General features: G+C 38.4%; 3 protein-coding genes across 5 annotated transcripts in view; 2 read left to right on the top strand and 1 right to left on the bottom strand.

Moving 5' to 3' along the window:
• LOC146146697 (uncharacterized) overlaps positions 1–2,295 on the top strand; it is a 32,379-nt gene extending 30,084 nt beyond the window's left edge. Inside the window, exons 13-15 of the mRNA XM_083386969.1 lie at positions 729–897; positions 1,583–1,684; positions 2,191–2,295. Coding sequence (XP_083243095.1) covers positions 729–897; positions 1,583–1,684; positions 2,191–2,295 — 376 coding nt within the window. The remainder of the gene's footprint in view (positions 1–728; positions 898–1,582; positions 1,685–2,190) is intronic.
• Positions 2,296–4,164: 1,869 nt separating this feature from the next.
• Positions 4,165–10,443, bottom strand: LOC146146696 (carbohydrate sulfotransferase 14-like). The gene is made up of 6 exons (XM_083388569.1): positions 10,109–10,443; positions 7,025–7,139; positions 6,314–6,477; positions 5,848–5,959; positions 5,137–5,276; positions 4,165–4,622 (listed from the first exon to the last, which is right to left on the bottom strand). The coding sequence occupies exons 2-6, from the start codon at positions 7,109–7,111 to the stop codon at positions 4,283–4,285; spliced, it is 843 nt and encodes a 280-aa protein (XP_083244695.1). The 5' UTR covers positions 7,112–7,139; positions 10,109–10,443; the 3' UTR covers positions 4,165–4,282.
• On the top strand, positions 8,746–16,353 carry LOC146146695 (tubulin alpha chain, testis-specific-like). 3 transcript variants are annotated; one of them, XM_083388568.1, is made up of 7 exons: positions 8,746–8,754; positions 11,432–11,654; positions 14,757–14,861; positions 14,932–15,128; positions 15,331–15,823; positions 15,910–16,108; positions 16,178–16,353. In XM_083388568.1, exons 1-7 carry the CDS (start codon positions 8,746–8,748, stop codon positions 16,311–16,313), a joined length of 1,362 nt encoding a protein of 453 aa, XP_083244694.1. In that variant the 3' UTR covers positions 16,314–16,353. The 3 variants fall into 3 exon arrangements, 2 of the variants coding, with proteins under 2 accessions (XP_083244694.1, XP_083244693.1); XM_083388567.1 differs by lacking the exon at positions 8,746–8,754 and adding an exon at positions 10,081–10,211; XR_014494833.1 differs by lacking the exon at positions 8,746–8,754 and adding an exon at positions 10,081–10,211 and having other exon boundaries at positions 15,331–16,108; positions 16,178–16,319.
• The last annotated feature ends 2,749 nt before the right edge of the window (positions 16,354–19,102 follow it).

Genomic DNA, 19,102 nt, shown 5'->3' with positions numbered 1-19,102 from the left:
CCATGCTTGACTTTTTTATTCCGATACAATACCCAGTATTTTTTTAACGCAAAAGTATTGGCCCTGATCGATATTATCGGACAGATGTTCTCAAAAGAACCTTTTGCTTCTTTGAAATCAGACAGATCAAATCTTTATTTTAAATCACATTAATTTCTGTGTCATACAAATCACAACTTAAAGAAACCAGTTGCTGTATATGAGCTATCAAATGATTTAATATCCACGTGGCATGGGTTAACAATATGTTTTTAAAATGTTGCGCGGACTTCAGTTTGCGAATTTCAAATTAGTAGTAGTGTCACAAATATTAGACAACTTTGGCAAATCTTGCCACTTGCCAACATAAACACGCCGTACGTCTCATGGCAATTTGCTAATATTTAATCAACAACATTGTAGAAACTATGACAGGGCGTGATGGCATCTATTTTGAAAAGCAATCCGAATAAAAATACGTTCAATGAAGCCTACGCAATAATGTTATTCTGCGATATCAATAAAAAATCTAGCTGAGCGAAGGTACGTCTGTAAGAAACAGGGTGATACTCATTTCTACCCATGTGTACATTAGTGTGGCTTTTTGCAGTTAGCCAAGTAAGAATGTGGTTCTTGTTCTCTGATTGGTTGGCCACCCCTGTACTCGAGACTCTTGCTTTTTAAAATGCAGTGCAAAACCCCTATTTGTTTGTCTCGAACATCTCATCAATGCTACTCTCTCTTTTTAGTTCCGACAACGGTAGTGACACGGAAATAGTTCCAGCTCTTGAGGCCGCTTACAACTCGCCCGCTCCTCTACTGCCATCTACCGGCCACGTTCCCGAAGGAATGCTGATCGCTGCCAACGCTGTCGGGTACATCGCCGAGAACATGAAAACGACAGACAGAATGAAAGTGGTGGGTAGAATTACCTGTGCTTGCTTGATGGCCCACAAAGGCTCACATCATACCAGCGGGGATGACAGTCGCGATATATGATGGTTAAAGTCAATATTGGTTCACATTTTTGATTCTTTTCGTTATTATATTTGTGCTGGCGTTGACTTGCAATTACAAAAGTGCAAGAAAATTGTTAATTTTGCAAAATATCCTTCCGATATTACTTCAAATTCTAACTAGAAAAATACACAAAAATCAGATAATTGAAAGGTCTCACTACTAAAATACATTCACTTTTACGTATACCAGTGGTTCTTAACGTTTCATGGCTTATACGGCATCCCAGAAATAGTAAATAGTTTGCGGCACCCTTACTAAAATTTTCGGTAAGTGGTTTAGTGTAATTTATTCATTATAAATGGAACTGAAGCAGCACAATCAACTACGCACATATACGAAAGTATCAATTGGTTTATTGTACTCCAATTGTACACATAGATGTGTAAGAGGCTTAACAATTCATCAAAAATCAGATTTTTTAAGATTCCACAATATCTCTGGACTCCCAGGACATTATAAACAGCACCCCGGTTAGGTAGCACTGAAGTATGTCCGTATAATTGCTCGCCAAATAACTTTTTACCATGTTTTGTTTGATCGCATTTGTACGTCGACTTGTTTGACGAAATTTGTTTTATCGCAGATGATTGAAGACTGGCATTTTGTGGCAGCTGTACTCGATCGATTGCTGCTCTGGGTGTTTACAATCATATTCGTCTTTGGAACAATGTACTTCTTTCTTAAAGTACGTGAATCGAAAAAGGAAAAAGTTTATGTAAAAGTGTCAATATACTTTGCGGTCGACAATACAGAAACTAGTTGAAACAATATTATGACTTTTGGTCTATAATGAAGCACTCTGCTTTTCATTTTTATTTATTTATTTTTTTCTTGAACTGATATTTGCGATTTGTATATATTAGTAGGCCTACTATATTATGGCCGTCCCTGATATAAAGTGAAATATCAAAAAATACAAAAATTATTTAGTATTTAAACACAGGCGAAATATGTTGGCAGAATTTGTTTTTACTCACATTTCAGCTTTGGTTTTTATTTTAGCCCAACTGTAAACCGCCTTTTGGAAGGTATTTAAATAAATTCGGTCGCACGTACTTTGTAATGAGCTTTTATCAGGATTTGAATATAGAACTTGACTATTTAGAAATAAGGGGTCATGGACAGTTCCTCCTAATCCATAAGCGGAATCTACAAAGGTTTTTAACGAACTTGTTTTGTTTATTTTTTTAGGCTCTACTCAATGCACCTCCCGATCATCCGTTCTACGGTGGCGACCCCAAGTGGGCATACTGCTGGCACACTTTCCACGACTCGCACTACTCGCTTTCGCCCTAACTCACAATAACTCGAAGTACTCGTGGTCTTCTTGACTCACTATAACTCAAGTACCAACTCGTACCATCAAAAGACATCGCGTAGTAACCCGTACTAATAAAATAACTCAAGTACTAACTCGAACTTTCAAAATAACTCGAATACAAACTCGTAATGTCAAAATAACTCAAGTACTAACTCGAACTTTCAAAATAACCCGAATTCAAACTCGTACTCACTCGCAAGTTTTTTTTAAGGTGTGGTTTGGGTGACCGCCAAGTAGTTCGGTCCCCCAAAACACCTTAAAAAAACACTGCTCACTCGTACTATCAAAATAACCCGAATACTAACTCCTGCTCAAAAATAAATATAACTCGATGTCCGCCTGATTCACGGTACTCGTGGTTATCCTAACTCGCACGACTCGCATAACTCCTGGTCAAATGACATGTAAGGGCTTATTCTTGGACTTGTAATATGAATATAACTCACGGTCAGCTAACTCGGCCTTTTAGGGATTTTTTTCTGACTTAAAATAAAGATTGTCGGTGGCTAACAAACTCGCACAACCGTAGATAACTCGATGTCACACTACTCGTGGTCAGCTTAACTCGTTTTGGTTTGTTTTACTAGAGGTTTGTCTAACTCTGCCTACTCGGAATACTTTGGCTGACTAGACTATTTGAGATTTTCCGTTGTTTATAACTTTTTTAACTTGCGCTACTCGTTTCACTCGTTATATTAAGGCGTGCTTGTATCAGTTTAACATCAGCTTAATCAAACGACTGGTATTTAATCTTATTCAGACTGTTTGATTACATTTGACAAGCCTATCTCTGGCTACCCGAATTTCTCACTGCCAGTCTAACTCGAACGTCATCAAAGCGGGAATATACCTTAACTTAAATGTAACACTCAATTTACTCGTGAAAAATCCAACTCTGAGTACTCGCAATGTGTCAAACTTACTATACACTCGGGTTTTAATTATAGTTAAGAATACCTGGAGTACTCGGATAGTTTAACTGTAATATCTACTCGTAGACTACTCTCTTGCTGTTTTGAGTTGCGGACCGAAAAAAATGAACGCGTGTTTATTTGTATACTTGGCTTTTTGTAGGTGCTTTTTATCTGCAATCTTGCCTGAGATTATTGAGCCAGGTTCTTTAATTTGAATGCTTGACTGACAATTATATGATGCCTATTGTGTTTTTACGGTTAAAACCACACAACGATTTTGTCATGTTTGTTGTCTTTGTGGAGAGTTTTTATTATCAACGTAAAAAAATTCTGACTCGGCATAATAAAGATATAGCAGAACAAAAAAAGTTCCTGATTTAAATTTTTCAAAACCAACCTGCCTAGAAATTCATCTTAAACATATGAACTGCTCGTCTAACGTCATCAGTATTGCTTCTTTTTTATTTGACGGTGGCGAACTAACGTAAGGTGTTTATTTCACGAACTTCTTTTTTGCGGCGCTACTTTTTATACGACGTCCACTTTTATTCATTCGTCTTGAAATCGTGTGCGCCAAGGTGAGGGAATATCTGATGTCGTTTCACAATACAACAGTCAAATACATTCGAAAAAGTGCAGTATAGGTTTCTTTTTAGGAATGTCCAATAATTTATTTTTTGGTCTGACATCGTACTTGATGCTTCGGCCAAATTTACACTGCGTCTGATCCGATACAACATGACGTTTAAAATATTGTTGAAACAAGCAATATTTGTACAATTAAAGATTTTTGAGGGTGTTTTAAGCCACAACTTGCTTTAACGCTAGAAAGCTTCAAGCTATCTTTAATTGGTAATTTACTATTTTGTGACAAATTTGCTGTTCAGTGTAAAAATTGCTGCGTTTCATTGCAAATCATGGCCGAAAGTTCATGTGAGTGTGGTATAATGCCGACACCGATTCCACCTTAATATCGGACGGGTACCGATACCACCATTCGTTATCGGGTATCGGGAACGATCCGATATTATCGGACTCCCCTTCCATCCTATAAATTTTGCAATATATCTCCAGGTGTGTATCCAAACAGTTCGAAATCAAGCTCATAGCGGCTGAAAAGGCCTTTCAACACATATTTGGGCAAGTTTCGAAAATACGACCTTGCTTTTCTATAACTGACGTGTCCCGGATATGCGTTTGCATAAGTCAGCTTTATCCCAGCGTTTTCGGGTAGTTTGGATTCCAGCCTCTTTAAAATGTAAGGAGCTTCTGTTCGGCTTGCTTCAAGATGAGATATGACGTCATAGTGTATTTTGCAAGGAAGGCAAAGCTGGTGTTGTGGTCGCCAGTGCTCGTTCAACTTTGTGAGGCTCGGATCTGCGACGTATCTGAAAGATTTTAGTCGTCCATGTTTTTGTCTTTTTGGTGTTTATTTTAAATGCATGTTGTAATAAGAATCTTAATGACCGTACAGAAGTAGCCTAGGTATCACTTTAAACGTTTCGAATAACTCATTTTAAACATAGCTATGCAAGTTGTCATTAGGAATTTAACGGGAAAACATAGAAAAAATATATTTGAAACACCAATTAAAAAATACATATGTGGCTGATAGTATATCGACAGTAGTTGATAACCACATTTAAATATTTTAAGCCTGAAAATCTCTCATTAATCTGCTGGACAATGTTATAATACTGTTTTGCCGTTTGACTTACACCTACAGGTATCAATGAATTGTGATAGTATATAACAATCTCTTCATAATTTCAAAAATGCCAAAAATGTGACTAAGCACAACTAGGTCGGAGAAACTAAAATTAAATGTGCGACCAATGTATTTATTTGATTAATTAAAGTCGAAATTTAACCTCTGCTACTTTCTTTACCGAATTTCTGTACCTATTAAAAGCCTTCCAGGAAATCTTGTAGCCAGTTTCCGCTTCCGAAAAGTTTCCCCGCTGATATTTGTGGAAAATATATTTGCCGTAAAAACGATCGTACTTTCGCCGCACGATGGTGTTGTTAAGCGCAAACTTGTCCTCAAAAACAACGCAGGTTTTCAAAATGAAGACTTCCAATTATAATTAACGCACTTTAAAACAAGAGTTGTTTTACGGAGAGTAGTTTTTACCAAGGAAATATAAATATGTTCACATTTTTAATTACGCCCTTACATTTAAGACGCAAGAAATAGGTATTACCTTGAATATCAATGTCATAAAGAAGTAGGTAGCAAATTTTGCGTATTTGTAATGTTTGATGATTCTTTGTCCCTTTTCAACAATTCAACAACAATATATATGAAACGTTCGAAACATGTGAAATATGCCACCTACTTCTGGAATGGGCTTTGATATTTATTCTATGTCTACTACAAGTTCCAGCTTTTACGATCCAAAGGTATTACGTTAATGTTCGACAAATGCTTAGGGCTCTGTATTTACAACTGGAATTGTTGCACCTACTTGGCTAATTTTACACACTAGTTCGATTGTATATGCCTAACTACAGTACAACACAGGATTTGAATCGTAGTCTTTTTTGCTAACCTATATATGGCATTTTAATCAAATTTTGCAAACACGGCGTTGATTGGGCATTAATACAAACCTTGTAAGCTGATAGTAGTCTTGCATAAGGATGTCGAACGACCATAAATCGACAGTACGCCGGGTCTCTCAGAATCTTTTCAATTCTGCTTGGACTGTAGTCGCTAAGTTTTCTGGAAAACAACGGACAAAAATGTGTTACTGTTTTATTAAGAAAAAGTAATTGCGTTTCTTACGAAATTTTGTGCGGTTTTTCTTTGACAATAAAAAGGCGTATTTAACGCACAAGTCGAACAAAAATAATTACAAAGGTTTAAACCAAACTATTTTTAAGCAATAAAGAATGCTGTTTCAGCTACGCTGAATTAACCTTATCACTTCTGGTAAAAATAATTTATACAGAGTTACGAAACCATATAAATATCGATAGCTTTTCTTGCTTTAATGTTTAATATATAGGGAAACAGTTGGGATCTATTAAAAGCAATAATAAACTATTAACAAATTATGCAATTTTCGGGACCTACTTGAAAAATTCGGGCTCATGTATTGGTGATCCTGTTTTAACTGGAACTTCTGACACGTTGCCATAGCGACGTGAGTGGTCTGAATTTTTCAGTGAACCTCCCAAAACTGCCATAACTGCTTTCCAGTGGCTGTTGCCTGCCTTCGACACATAGCAAAACAAAACCTGCAACAACAAAAACGTCGTCATGCAAAAAGTGCCCAACATCACAACGTTGAATAATCACACTTGGATAATAAAAAATAAAATTAGCCTAATATTTTGTTTTGCATTTGCAAATGCATGAGTATACCTTTAGTCATTTAACTTTAAGTCAGGGGTTCGTAACCTGTGATCCGTGGACCCATTGCGGTACGTGGAAATAATGTTGTTCCAATTTCAATATTTTAAATTTTAAATTTTTATTCATTTTTTCAATTTTAGAGTAAATTGAAAATAATGCTTTTGGTGCCTTCTGCTTGAATGTATTTAGATTTAATTTCAGTTTCATATTTACGCATGAGTTTGACCGAAAACAGCAAGTTTTTAAATTCTAATTGTTAAGTAATTCCTGACCCAGGTCAACGAGAACCGATTTTTGTTTCAAAAACTGTCGTTAACTAAAAAAAATGCTTTAGGAAAATTACACGAATTAAAATATCGAAAGAAGTGCCTTACTTATATGATTTACGTAAGACTACTCCAGATTAAATGCCATCGCAAATACTTTTACCTTGTTTACGTCATCAACTATGACGTATTGAAATTGTGCTGGCGTAACTGAACTACTGCTGATGGTATACGAATCTTTGGCTTGCATTGAACATCTTTTCTGGAGTGATTTCAACCTAAGAAGTTTGTAAAGCATGATGAATATTTTAAAATAAGTTCAATAGATTTTTTGTTCGTTAAACTTTAAATTTGCTTCACTTTTTGAAAAGTACAATAGCCTACAGAAACTCTTCACAGATGGAAATACAATTGCACACTTTAATTCGACAATTTCTTGTACTATATAGATTTATAAAAGATGTTTATCCAGCGGTAGACCTATATTTCCACCACTAGGTTGTGCGCTAAAGGTAATCTTAAATCGTTCAGCAACGCCTTTATGAATAAGACTCCCACATACTGTATTGTGGCTTTATGAAACACATTTTGTACCAACTTGCTTGTTTCGTTGTGGAACAGTATAGCAACAGTTTTTTGACGTTTTGGTTTGGATGTATATGTGCGCCATTAAGCTTTTTTTAGTTTAAACAAATATTAATTGAACTTATTTTTTTGTTGCAGAATAAAATCCCTAATGACACTAAATACACTTTCATATGACCTTTTTTTAGGTGATATAACTATCGATTTTTTTCGTTAAATGCCAATACACTATGTAAGTTAAACTAGATATGTTTTCAAAAAATTGCAACGTGTTCCATAATTTAATATACCAACGCGTAACCTTATAACTCAAGAATAAGTTTATTCAAAAACTAAAACTTCTATTGCACATTACCGACAATACAATTGGGGAAACCTATTATTTGAAACGATTGACGAAAACATACAAAGTTAAAGATTTGCATTAGGTTAAACCAGCGCGGTATGTGTGTTTTTGTGTGATTAATGGGGTCTTACCTATTACTCAATCTTATTTCGGTGAGAGCTGTACCGTCAGATTCAGCACCCTTGACCAAGCGACTGAATGTTGACCAAGCGACTGAAGGCTTATCGATTCCACTTGCCAGCAGTGTACGCCAGGCAGCTGGATGGCCTAATCGTTGTGATTCGAATGCAGCCAGGGCAACGAATACACAAGTACAAGCCACAGCAGACAACATACGAAGCCAGGCTCGTTTGGATGATAGCTGAACGCAGATTTGCTGGGCTGGTTGCTGGGCGATTACACCGCACCCATGTTTGCCGAGCGATAGGAGGCCAAACAAATTAGCTTTGTGCTTTCTTTCCCGGCGGTATGGCATGTCGCGGCTCGACGCCTATCACGTACAGGACCTGCTTTTTAATATGCTCTTTAATTCGCGTTACTCAAGCCCTGGAAATGCGGATAAATGCTTGGGTGAAATCGTGAAAACAAGGCAATCACAGCGATTTAAATTCGAATTTAAAAGAGTGGTCCCTTTTGTGGAAAACCTTTAAATTGAAACGCTTCAATAATGAATTCAAGCATTCGAGCAACGTTACGTAATTACATTACAAAACTTATCGTATGACGGCGGCGTTCGCTTGACACAAATTAAAATCCCAGTTGATTAGATTTGATACAATTCAGTTCGATATCATGTGTCGCTCTTTAATACCGCCCTGTTAGCTTTTTAAGGTGCTTGAAGTACGACGTACTCAACAACCTTCCAGTGACCGACTGAGTGCCTAGTTGCTGGAAACAGAATAAGATCGTGGATACACGTGTCAGTTTCTTCAGGGGGCCTGGCCTGATTGTTTATGCCGCGTGTAGGCTGGAGTGTTCTCAACTTTTCTGACAAGAACCCCGACGACTTGTTTTGGAGTTATGTGATGTAACTTATCTCTCTTTTGGAGAGGTCACCTTATACCAAAACTGTAAACGCGCTTATGGAATATTTCCTTGCCTCGTTTAAAATTTTGTGCTGTGGTGTAAATCGCCGGTTAGGTCGAGAAGCACACGCTATGTTATATGAAACAATTGATTTCAACATCCACTTACTATAATAGGAAGAGACAATTTTAAACTATGGCTACATGCACATTTTTCATTTTTTTAAAACATTTCTATTGATAGCTACCTGACAAGATGTTTGTCTGTCCTAAATGGGTCCAAATTAACTTACTGTTATTTTATATTTGCAACGTTTATTCAATAAACCGCTAATAATGGTGTCCAGTTGCTTTTTGACACTAATATTTTATTTCCGTAAAGCAGGTTTACCCTTTGTTCTCCATCACAGCTTGTTTGTAATTATGGCTCACTTTTACTTGCGGGATAGCAACCCGTCCCACAAACAGCCCTACAAAAACATTTTGTAGTACAATTTAGTTTGACACTATCTTTTGTAATGACCTGTCCTGTATGAATGGTGCCCTGTTTCTTCGGGTAAATTAAATTAAATTTTAAAAACAATGAAATTGATTGCATGTTATAAAAGCCGTCACCCGTTAATAAAACCTGGGAACTTTATTATCAGGTTTAATTGTTTTTTGTTCTGTATTTTTATCTCTACAGCTTTGCAACTCAGGGTACAGTCTGTAAGATTTTAATAAATCTACATTCAGTAATCAAGTCTAGGCACAACTCCGAAGTCTTAAACATTTTCTCTGAATGGTAATAGATACAACTAAGAGGAAATGTGCATTAGGGTTATGTTTGATAAGCTAACCCCCAGGCGCAATTTGGACACGTCTAATTGTGGGTTATTATTGGTCACTTAAATACACAAGGTAGTCAAGAGTTATAGAGTTAGTTATTCCCACATAACTTAACAGATTTCATAACTAAATAGCTTCAAACGAAATTATCAACTAATGGTATTATTTGCAACATTTGACAAATGGCACTTGGCAAATCAAATAATTTGTTATATACGTAATCCTAAAACCCCAGGAATGATAAATAAGGTCTTTCCAAACCCGCATTCCCCGAAAAACAAATAAAACTTGCGTGACGTTAAAATAATTTCCAACCAATAACATTATCTAATTTGAATAGTTTTCTAGAACAAATAACAACCAATCAAAAGCCTTAGTTACCTAAATCTTGTTCAATCAGGCCCGAAAAAACACTGTTTACTATTACGTCATAGTCGCCTAGACACATCAGACAAACACTCACGAGTTTTGCGCACATTCAGTGGTGAAGTCACATCGTAAAGCTGTGTCTCGTTCCTCTGCGCAAATTTGCTTGAAAATCTTCGATCTACTAATTCAGAATAATGGTACGTTGACTTGGTATGCTTTATTTTGTTGCTAATACTTGTGTTGTAAGTTTTAAGGTTGATTTAACTTTATTCGTCGTAGGTAAACAACTGTTTTGCGGTGTACAGTTACTGAGAGCTAGCTAAAAAGTACACTTCTAGACTTATCTAGGCGGCATTAATAATGGCTGCTGGTGTTTTACCGCCTATTTGTTCACACAAAGTATCAAGTGTTGAACGGTCATTTTTAACAAAGTTGGATGCTATTTTAACGCAAAATGGGAAATGTTCGCCTATGAAATGTCGAAATCTAAACATGCAAATACTTGGCGCTGGTTTTCTACCACTTTTTTAATGTACAGTACCAAAACGAGTTGTTAAAATTGAAATTTCAAGGAAGAAATAAATATGATAATAATACTTGACCAACTCAAACGCTAACTCGCACCCAAATAATTTTAGCAAAATAAACGCACCGAACGAAAAAGTAGGATTCAAGTAACGTTTTGTTCACGCAAAGTTGCGAGTACTGAACCGTTGGCGATTTTTAACAAAGTTTGATGCTATTATAATGCAAAATGGGGATTGTCGAAAATAAATCGCCAATAATGCAAAATGGGGCGCTCTTTCACTATTGTACGTGAAAAGTTATGCAAAAAAAAAAAATAATAATACCGTATACCACAACGCATATTGTTTGGGTGAGGGTGGGTCAAGTAATATTATGTTTGTTATTAATAACACTTATTATATGCGTTGTGGTATGCGGTATTTAAAGAAAAAAAATTTTTATTAATTTTTACGTACAATAGTGAAAGAGCGCCCAAAATGGGATTGTCGAAAATAAATCGCCAATAATGCAAACACCGGCACTGGTCTAGAATCCTACCACAATGGACGTTATTAGGGTTTGGATTTAGGTAGGTTTATCAATATTATTAAATATTAATACTTGACTCACCCAAACACTAACCGAAAAAACCCAAAACAATGTGCGTTGATTTAACAATTGTTTTAACGCTGTGCTATGATTGCAGACCAGCGCCCAGAAATCAACTTACGGGAATATTTCTGCATTATATTTTTTATGCTGTGTTGTATACCTTAACAAAACTTGACTAAAAGCGTCCAGGTTCCTAGCACCGCTTTATAACACGGCTGCGGTTTGCGATATAGATATCGCGTGCGAATGAAACCCCAATCAATAACTTAGGGTGCAAATGTGTCTTTAACATTTCTAGCGTGAATGTATCTCAATCCACGTCGGCCAAGCCGGAGTCCAAATCGGAAACGCCTGTTGGGAGCTTTACTGCCTCGAACATGGCATTCAGCCCGACGGTCAGATGCCCAGCGATAAAACTATCGGCGGCGGCGACGATTCCTTCAACACTTTCTTCAGTGAAACCGGAGCGGGAAAGCACGTGCCGAGAGCCGTGTTCGTCGATTTGGAGCCGACTGTTGTCGGTTAGTGAATAAAACATGTTTTATTTTCACAATAACCTTTTTTCCGCAGATAATTATACTTTGTAAGGGTTTCATTATTACAGGTTTGACATTGAGTTGGATGATAAATGTTCAGGGTTGATCAATTTCCGCTGTGGTTTGGAAGCAGCTTCGACAAGTAAACGTTAAACATTAACTTGAATTCATGCCGTAACGCAAAGCTTATTCAAGCATGTTAAATTCATTTCCGCGACTCGTGGGTATGACGTCACAGTCGCGCGGCGCGTTTTTGCCTCCTTAAACAAAGAACGGCGACCTGGTTATAGTTTACTTTCTCCTTTTTGTGTCAAGCAATGAAATAAACAAATTTAGTCGCTTTAGTTCTACTTTTTAAGGTGCTTTGTTCGTTCCCGGTTTACTTCTCAATCCCATCCACTTGTGTTTTCCGCTTGAGTGACTTCTGAAGTACCCTTAAGTTATATTTGCTCATTCCCATTTCCCTCCTCACCTCCTAACATGTGTTAGGAACCTCGCTCGTGATAAATTATATAAAGATTCATGGTTTTGTGCCCAAAGCCTCGTTTGTTATGCGCTGGCTATTTTTAGCGCAAATGTTTAACCTAGTAAAAGGACCGGGACTTTCACTATAATCTGGCTATTCCATTATCTATGTGATTGCTAAACTCAGTCTACAAAACTCAAAATGGTAAAAGGGTCGCAACAAGAAAATAAAATATCATGTCCGTATACTGAAGTTTATATTGTCCAAAAATATACCGTTCAATGTTCTTTTAGCGTACTCGTGGGCTACTATGCTACCCAGAAACCCAGTCTTAATCGCCCAAAGCGCGAAAAAAATTGACTTTTTGGTTTTAAGTGTCAAAATTTTCTATTTGAAAGGATACGTGACGTATTAGGCACACAAAATAGATTCGCATATTACTTGCTTTCACAGAGTTTGAGTCACGCGATGCAACATGCCATAATATGCATAACGCTTTTAGATTTGCGCACATGAGAAAACTGTTCACTGAGAAGGTAGCGAAAGAGCTAAGCTCACTTATTTAATATTCACTTTAACATCGTTCAAACCAAAAAATTCACAAAAAGTGTAATTAAATTAATACAAAAGGTCGCAGACTGAGAAGTTTGCGAAGCGTTCCCTTAACCTAATATTGCCTGTTACGCTTTTGGCTACTTTAATTTCGGTTGCCAACAATGGCGTTTTGACGCATTTCTAGCAGGCTGGGCTTCATTTATTTTTAACAGATTCCAACGTTAATATATTCACAAGTAACAACTAACTTGAGAAATTCGGTGATTTCGTAAGCATTTGACGGCACAAAAGTTATCACTTCGTTCCGGATCGTTTGTTGCGCAGGCCTGATTGCCAGCATTAGGGCAAATAAGGGAAATTTCGAACTGTACTATGGAATAACATCACGGTGCCTGTTACGTTGTGTGCCACTCCATATCCTTTCACTACTAAAGTTTCAAAATGCAAAGTTTCGTGGCATAAAGTTTTACAACCACCTTTACATACAGTCGACTAAACACCCTTTGATAAAGGCTACGTTATTTAACCAAAAAACAAAAAATAATTAAAATGCATAATGCTTAGATGTCTGCTTGGAAAACGAACAATAGTGCATACTTAATACCAGGGCTGGGGAGCTGGAGCCCGGAGCCCGGAGCTAAGCATTTTCTCTGGAGCCGGAGCCATTGTTATTTTTTGTTGTGGAGCCGGAGCCATTTTTATTATTTTTGTGGAGCCGGAGCCCTTTTTATTATTTTTGTGGAGCTGGAGCCATTTTACAATTTGTGGTGCTAAAGCTAAGAAATTATATTTTGTTCCATCTCCAACGTTATTTAGCCAAAAGCAATTTTTAAAACTTGCCATTGAATAAGTGACTGGTGGCACCGGAGCCGGAGTCATTGGGTGTGTGTTTGATGGCTCTGGAGCCGGAGCCAAAGGATATGAGTTTTACTACTCCGGAGCTGGAGCCGGAGCCAAAGGATTGAGTTTTACGACTCTGGAGCCGGAGCCATTTAATAATTGCCTCATGGCTCCGGAGCTGGAGCCGGAGCTAATGCTATTTTATGGTGGCTCCCCAGCCCTGCTTAATACCTAGGAAGACTGTATGGGCACCAGGGGCGTATCCAGAAATCCAAAAAGAGTGGGGTCCTGAATTTTCAACTTCGGGAATTTTCCGTCTGACGTAAATGACGTCATAAAATATTGACAGATATGACGTCATAAAACAGCGATTGTAATGACGTCATAAATAATAAAAAAATCATCAGAAACAGCCAATTAACGTCCAGCAAAAGCAAACTTTTAGACGCAAAACACATTTCACACGTACATCGTTGACACTCCTGCCAGGCGCCAGCTGCGAAACCGCTTAGTGTAGAATCGTTAACTTCATGAGAAAAACGAAAAGAAGTCCGTGAAATATATGTGATCGATTTTGGTAAATCCATTTACGGGACTACGCTAAATTAAAAGCACGTCTTTCGCCACCTGCAATACTAAACGAAGATCGCATTTTCCCGGTGTTATTTCATTAGCGCAACATCTGCAAAAACGCCACTTCAATAGTTAATCTAGTTCAGTGTTTTTCACCTTTTTAACTCAGTACAGACCTGGCGAGCGAAGCGAGCGCGATTTCAAAAAGTATTTAAAATGGACTCGTGTATAGTTTGTTAAAGAGGCAGCGGGCCCGATTAATTACAGCGACCGCTTGATTGACTGTTATTAATTGTCGAACACCCACTTGTTTATCAGCCAACCCTAACGAATAACGAAAGGCGAAAGACAAAAAAATATCCTGCGTTTACGGTCGACCAAACAAGAAACGAAAAAGGCGTTTTGCCTTTGATTTTGGTTTCGCATTAGCAAGACGTGCGACCCAATTACACTGAAAAAAACACGCAGCTTAGGACGGTGAGGTAAACCCTGACAAAATCGAACAATAAACGTTAATGTCACTTCCGAAAAGGGGGGGTCCAAACCCCCCCCCCCCCCTGGATACGCCACTGATGGGCACCTATTTTGTTTTACTCATCAACATGACATTCACCCGTGATTACCGAATATACCTAATCGTGTGTTAATTTCAGATGAGGTCCGCACCGGAACCTACCGCCAGCTGTTCCACCCCGAACAGTTGATCACCGGCAAGGAAGATGCCGCCAACAACTACGCTCGTGGACATTACACCATCGGTGAGTTGCTGCCTGCACGATTTGCTTTTCTGCTTACTAGATGGTGAACTAATAAATGGTTTGGTTTCAGGAAAGGAAATCGTCGACTTGGTCCTTGACCGCATCCGCAAGTTGGCCGATCAGTGCACCGGTCTCCAGGGATTCCTCATCTTCCACTCCTTCGGAGGAGGAACTGGATCCGGATTCGCGTCTCTTCTCATGGAGAGGTTGTCAGTCGACTACGGAAAAAAGTCTAAGTTGGAGTTCGCTATTTACCCGGCCCCACAGGTAAAAACATCCTAAGTTCTGGCATACGCGATTTTTATGTGATAAAACGATAATTGTTTTGTTTATTGCATTGTGCAACTGAAACTTGATACATATGTTTGTAAAACTGCGGTCTGTGTTGCTTCGGGCGAAATATTATATATCTGACTTCATTGTCTGGTGTGCTTTTCGACAATCGGGTCATGTTACGCTTTTCCTTCAGATTTCAACAGCCGTTGTTGAGCCATACAACTCCATCCTGACCACCCACACCACTCTGGAGCATTCCGACTGTGCTTTCATGGTCGACAACGAGGCCATCTACGACATTTGCCGCCGAAACCTCGACATCGAACGACCAACTTACACCAACCTGAACCGTCTCATCGGCCAGATTGTGTCTTCAATCACCGCTTCTCTGCGGTTTGATGGCGCTCTCAATGTCGATTTGACTGAGTTCCAAACCAACTTGGTGCCATACCCACGTATCCACTTTCCATTGGTCACTTACGCCCCAGTGATCTCGGCCGAGAAAGCTTACCACGAGCAACTTTCTGTTGCCGAGATCACCAACGCTTGCTTCGAGCCAGCCAATCAGATGTTGAAATGCGATCCACGTCACGGCAAGTACATGGCTTGTTGCATGTTGTACCGTGGTGACGTCGTCCCTAAGGACGTCAACTCCGCCATTGCAACCATCAAAACCAAGCGTACCATCCAGGAAATTATAAAAACACACTTTATTTCTTATATTTCCCGTAAACTTTCTTATATTTTCCGCCTTGTTTCAATTTTCTTTATTTACAGTTCGTGGATTGGTGCCCAACTGGCTTCAAGGTTGGAATCAACTACCAACCTCCAACTGTTGTTCCTGGTGGTGATTTGGCAAAGGTGCAGCGTGCAGTTTGCATGTTGAGCAACACAACAGCCATCGCTGAAGCCTGGGCTCGTTTGGATCACAAGTTCGACTTGATGTACGCCAAGCGTGCCTTCGTCCACTGGTAAGTTGCGTTGCTTTAAATTACCCTGTTCATTTCCGAGTTAATGCCAATGACTGATTTTGATCAAAGGTATGTTGGCGAGGGAATGGAAGAAGGTGAATTCTCAGAAGCTCGCGAGGATCTGGCAGCTCTGGAGAAGGATTACGAGGAGGTTGGAGTCGATTCGGTCGAGGGCGAAGCTGAAGAAGCCGAAGATGAATATTAAACTCGCGTTTTTCAATTCGCCTTGGAGAAATAAAAGTTGAGCAAACAAAACGTCCTTGTTAAATTTTTCTCCATTTGTTTGGTTTTGAGCTTCGTGTTTATCAAGTGCTTGAAGTTTCAAGTCCGAAGTACTTTTATCGCTTAAGTGAATCATTAACGTGATGCTTCGGGTCGATTAAAACTGACTCCTTAAGTAAAGTATAAAGAGTTAAGAAAAGGAATCTTTGTTATTTAAACTCTCATCTATTTAGTGGTTGTCGTCACCCGCAAGATATTGGGAACGAATAAAATATAACCATTTAGGAGCACAAGCAACCGACCGTCACCATTACAGTTTTCAATTAATGAATCAAGCGTAGCTTCAGTCAAACAATGTATAATAAAAATAGTAGAACCCTCAAACTTTATCTTGTGCAAACTGAAATTCAGACATTTTAACCAAATTTTAATACAATCCGTCTAAAATTTTTTCCAATTTTGGAATGTGTTTTTAATTGACCCTGGTTTACGCATCATACGCAATATAATTGGAGGTCACGCAACTTATCGAAAACTTAAAAAAGGTCGCGAGAACAGTAAGGTTGGGAACCACTGAATTCTATGAACTCAAGCACGTAACTACGGGGAATTATCATTTGAGAAAATAAACTGCGAAAGCATTGCGGTAAATATCCGACGCAAAAAGTCGTAGTTTATCGCCCCTTAGTTGCAGTGATTCCAAAGTATGGGGGATGGCTTGTCGTTCTTTACAAACGAATTACTTTACAAATATTTAAACTGTAGCCGGTAAACACAACAATCTCCCCACGCCCATTAAATAGAACCCGGTAACCCAGAGAGATGAACACGTTATTTACGAGCCCTGAAAATATCAGACTTTGTGTCAACATTATCTTTGCACGGAAGATCCGAGTGGGCGGCCGACTACAATAAGGTTTGACCTGCTTCGCCAAATTACATTCGCCTTTCGGTTTTTGTGTCGCACCCGTGGCATTGTTCGGTATGAAAAGGCGCGATCAGTCAGGCGTAGTCCTTCCACGCGGGTTCTTTGAAAGGCTTTATTGGTGTTGCCATGGAGCACCCGATCCGACTCGTTTCGGTCGCTTCAAGCCGTCTGATAATTTCACTTCCTTGGCCTTCAAGCAATCCCGTGGATGTCCACTGATCCACTGGCGGCTTAGCGTTCCGCTTTATGCGGATAGCTTATTCCACTCGCTCATAACACTCACGAATCTTCGTGAGTGTGATATACTGGCCTGGAAACCGTACAGAAAAGTAATATTTGTTTTTTTTATTGCACTAAGGTATCCATTTGTTCGTAGATTGTGCAATGATGAATGGCTAAATATTTAAGAAATAAATTCAAAAAAAAAATAATTTTAATAATAAAAGCATTTAGAAAGGGAAAATTACATAAATATTTTATTAAATACAAACAATTTAGCTGTATTACAGTAGGGGAATGATGTCCCTAACTATGCTGGGCTTGCTGCCGCTTAATTGTTATCAGGGTTGTCAGTCCTAGTGGTTTTCCACTAGATCTAGTGTTTTTTGAAATAAACTAGTGGTTTTCTTGGAGAATCTAGTGGGTTTTTATAACCTTGAAATTAATTTATATACTTTTATGTTATTTCCCGCTCTACCATTGTTAAAAATCTAGCTGACTGCAAAAATTTTTTTTAAACCAAATGTGAAAAGCCTGCTCATGGTTGGTGAACGTCGATGGCTTGATGCTTGTTAATTACAAGTTTCTCTACTGATTACTGTCAGTTTTTGGCGGGTAATACTAATTTACGAAATGATGAATGGTCGGAACGCTCACTAATTTAAGTGTTACCGTATTAAAACAATTATTAAACCAACGCAGAATATTTGGGTTAGGGTTGGGGTTAGCGTTTGGGTGAAGGTAGGTCAAGTGTTATTATATTTAATAATAATACTGTGAGCGTTCCGACCATTCCCGACCTGCAGGCTTTGTCTCCAGAAATTCCTACAGCTTCTGTGCTGCCTGAAATCTGCAGGGTGTCGTGTAGGCCTATTTAGGGCGCTGGTCTCCAATCCTACCACAACGAAACGTTATTTGGGGTTTGTGGGTTAGCGTTTGGGTTAGAGTGGGTCAAGTATTATCATTAAACAAAGAATATAATAATACTTGACCCACAAACACCCAAACGCTAATTCGCACTGTAACTTAAATTTTGTGCGTTTATTTTATAACTGTGGTAGGATTCTAGACCAGCGCCCCTATTTAGTCACCGCTTGCCAACCAAAGATGCTTAAGGGGGAAGAGGAAGTGAGAGGAAAGGGCAGGCAGGTCTAGGGTATAGTTATAATGCTGGAGAATTATACGGCAAAATTAAAACTCACTTTTTAAAGTCTGCCTCTAGGGAGGAATTTCTGGCAATCCCTCGCTAGGACCCCCTGGGTCAGTTATAATTATTTCTTCGTATATAATTGTATATACGTAGGGGCAAATATAGTTCGAATCAATAGATAGCACGCTAAACCACTACAAATATGTGTGCTCAAATCACGTATTTAATTTACTGCGTTGTGCGGTGGATATATTGCTTGATTTTTAATCGTCAATCATAAAACAAGGAACGTCCCAACACGGACATAATTTGAATGTAGTAATTAATAAAATTATTTATTTTAATACAGCGTTCGGCCTCTTTTTTAGTACTAAGGACGAAACGCAAAATGTGTGAAAATCAGCTACCGGTAACAAAAATACTGTTGTTTGTAAGTAGGCTTAGTTTTTGTAGTCAACCAACACTGGAACACATA

The sequence above is a fragment of the Ascidiella aspersa genome, chromosome 4 (assembly GCF_963924565.1).
Source record: "Ascidiella aspersa chromosome 4, kaAscAspe10.2, whole genome shotgun sequence".
NCBI classification, from domain to species: Eukaryota; Metazoa; Chordata; class Ascidiacea; order Phlebobranchia; family Ascidiidae; genus Ascidiella; species Ascidiella aspersa.
The sequence above is the reverse complement of the archived record's forward strand: the minus strand, read 5'-3'. Positions and strand labels throughout refer to the sequence as shown.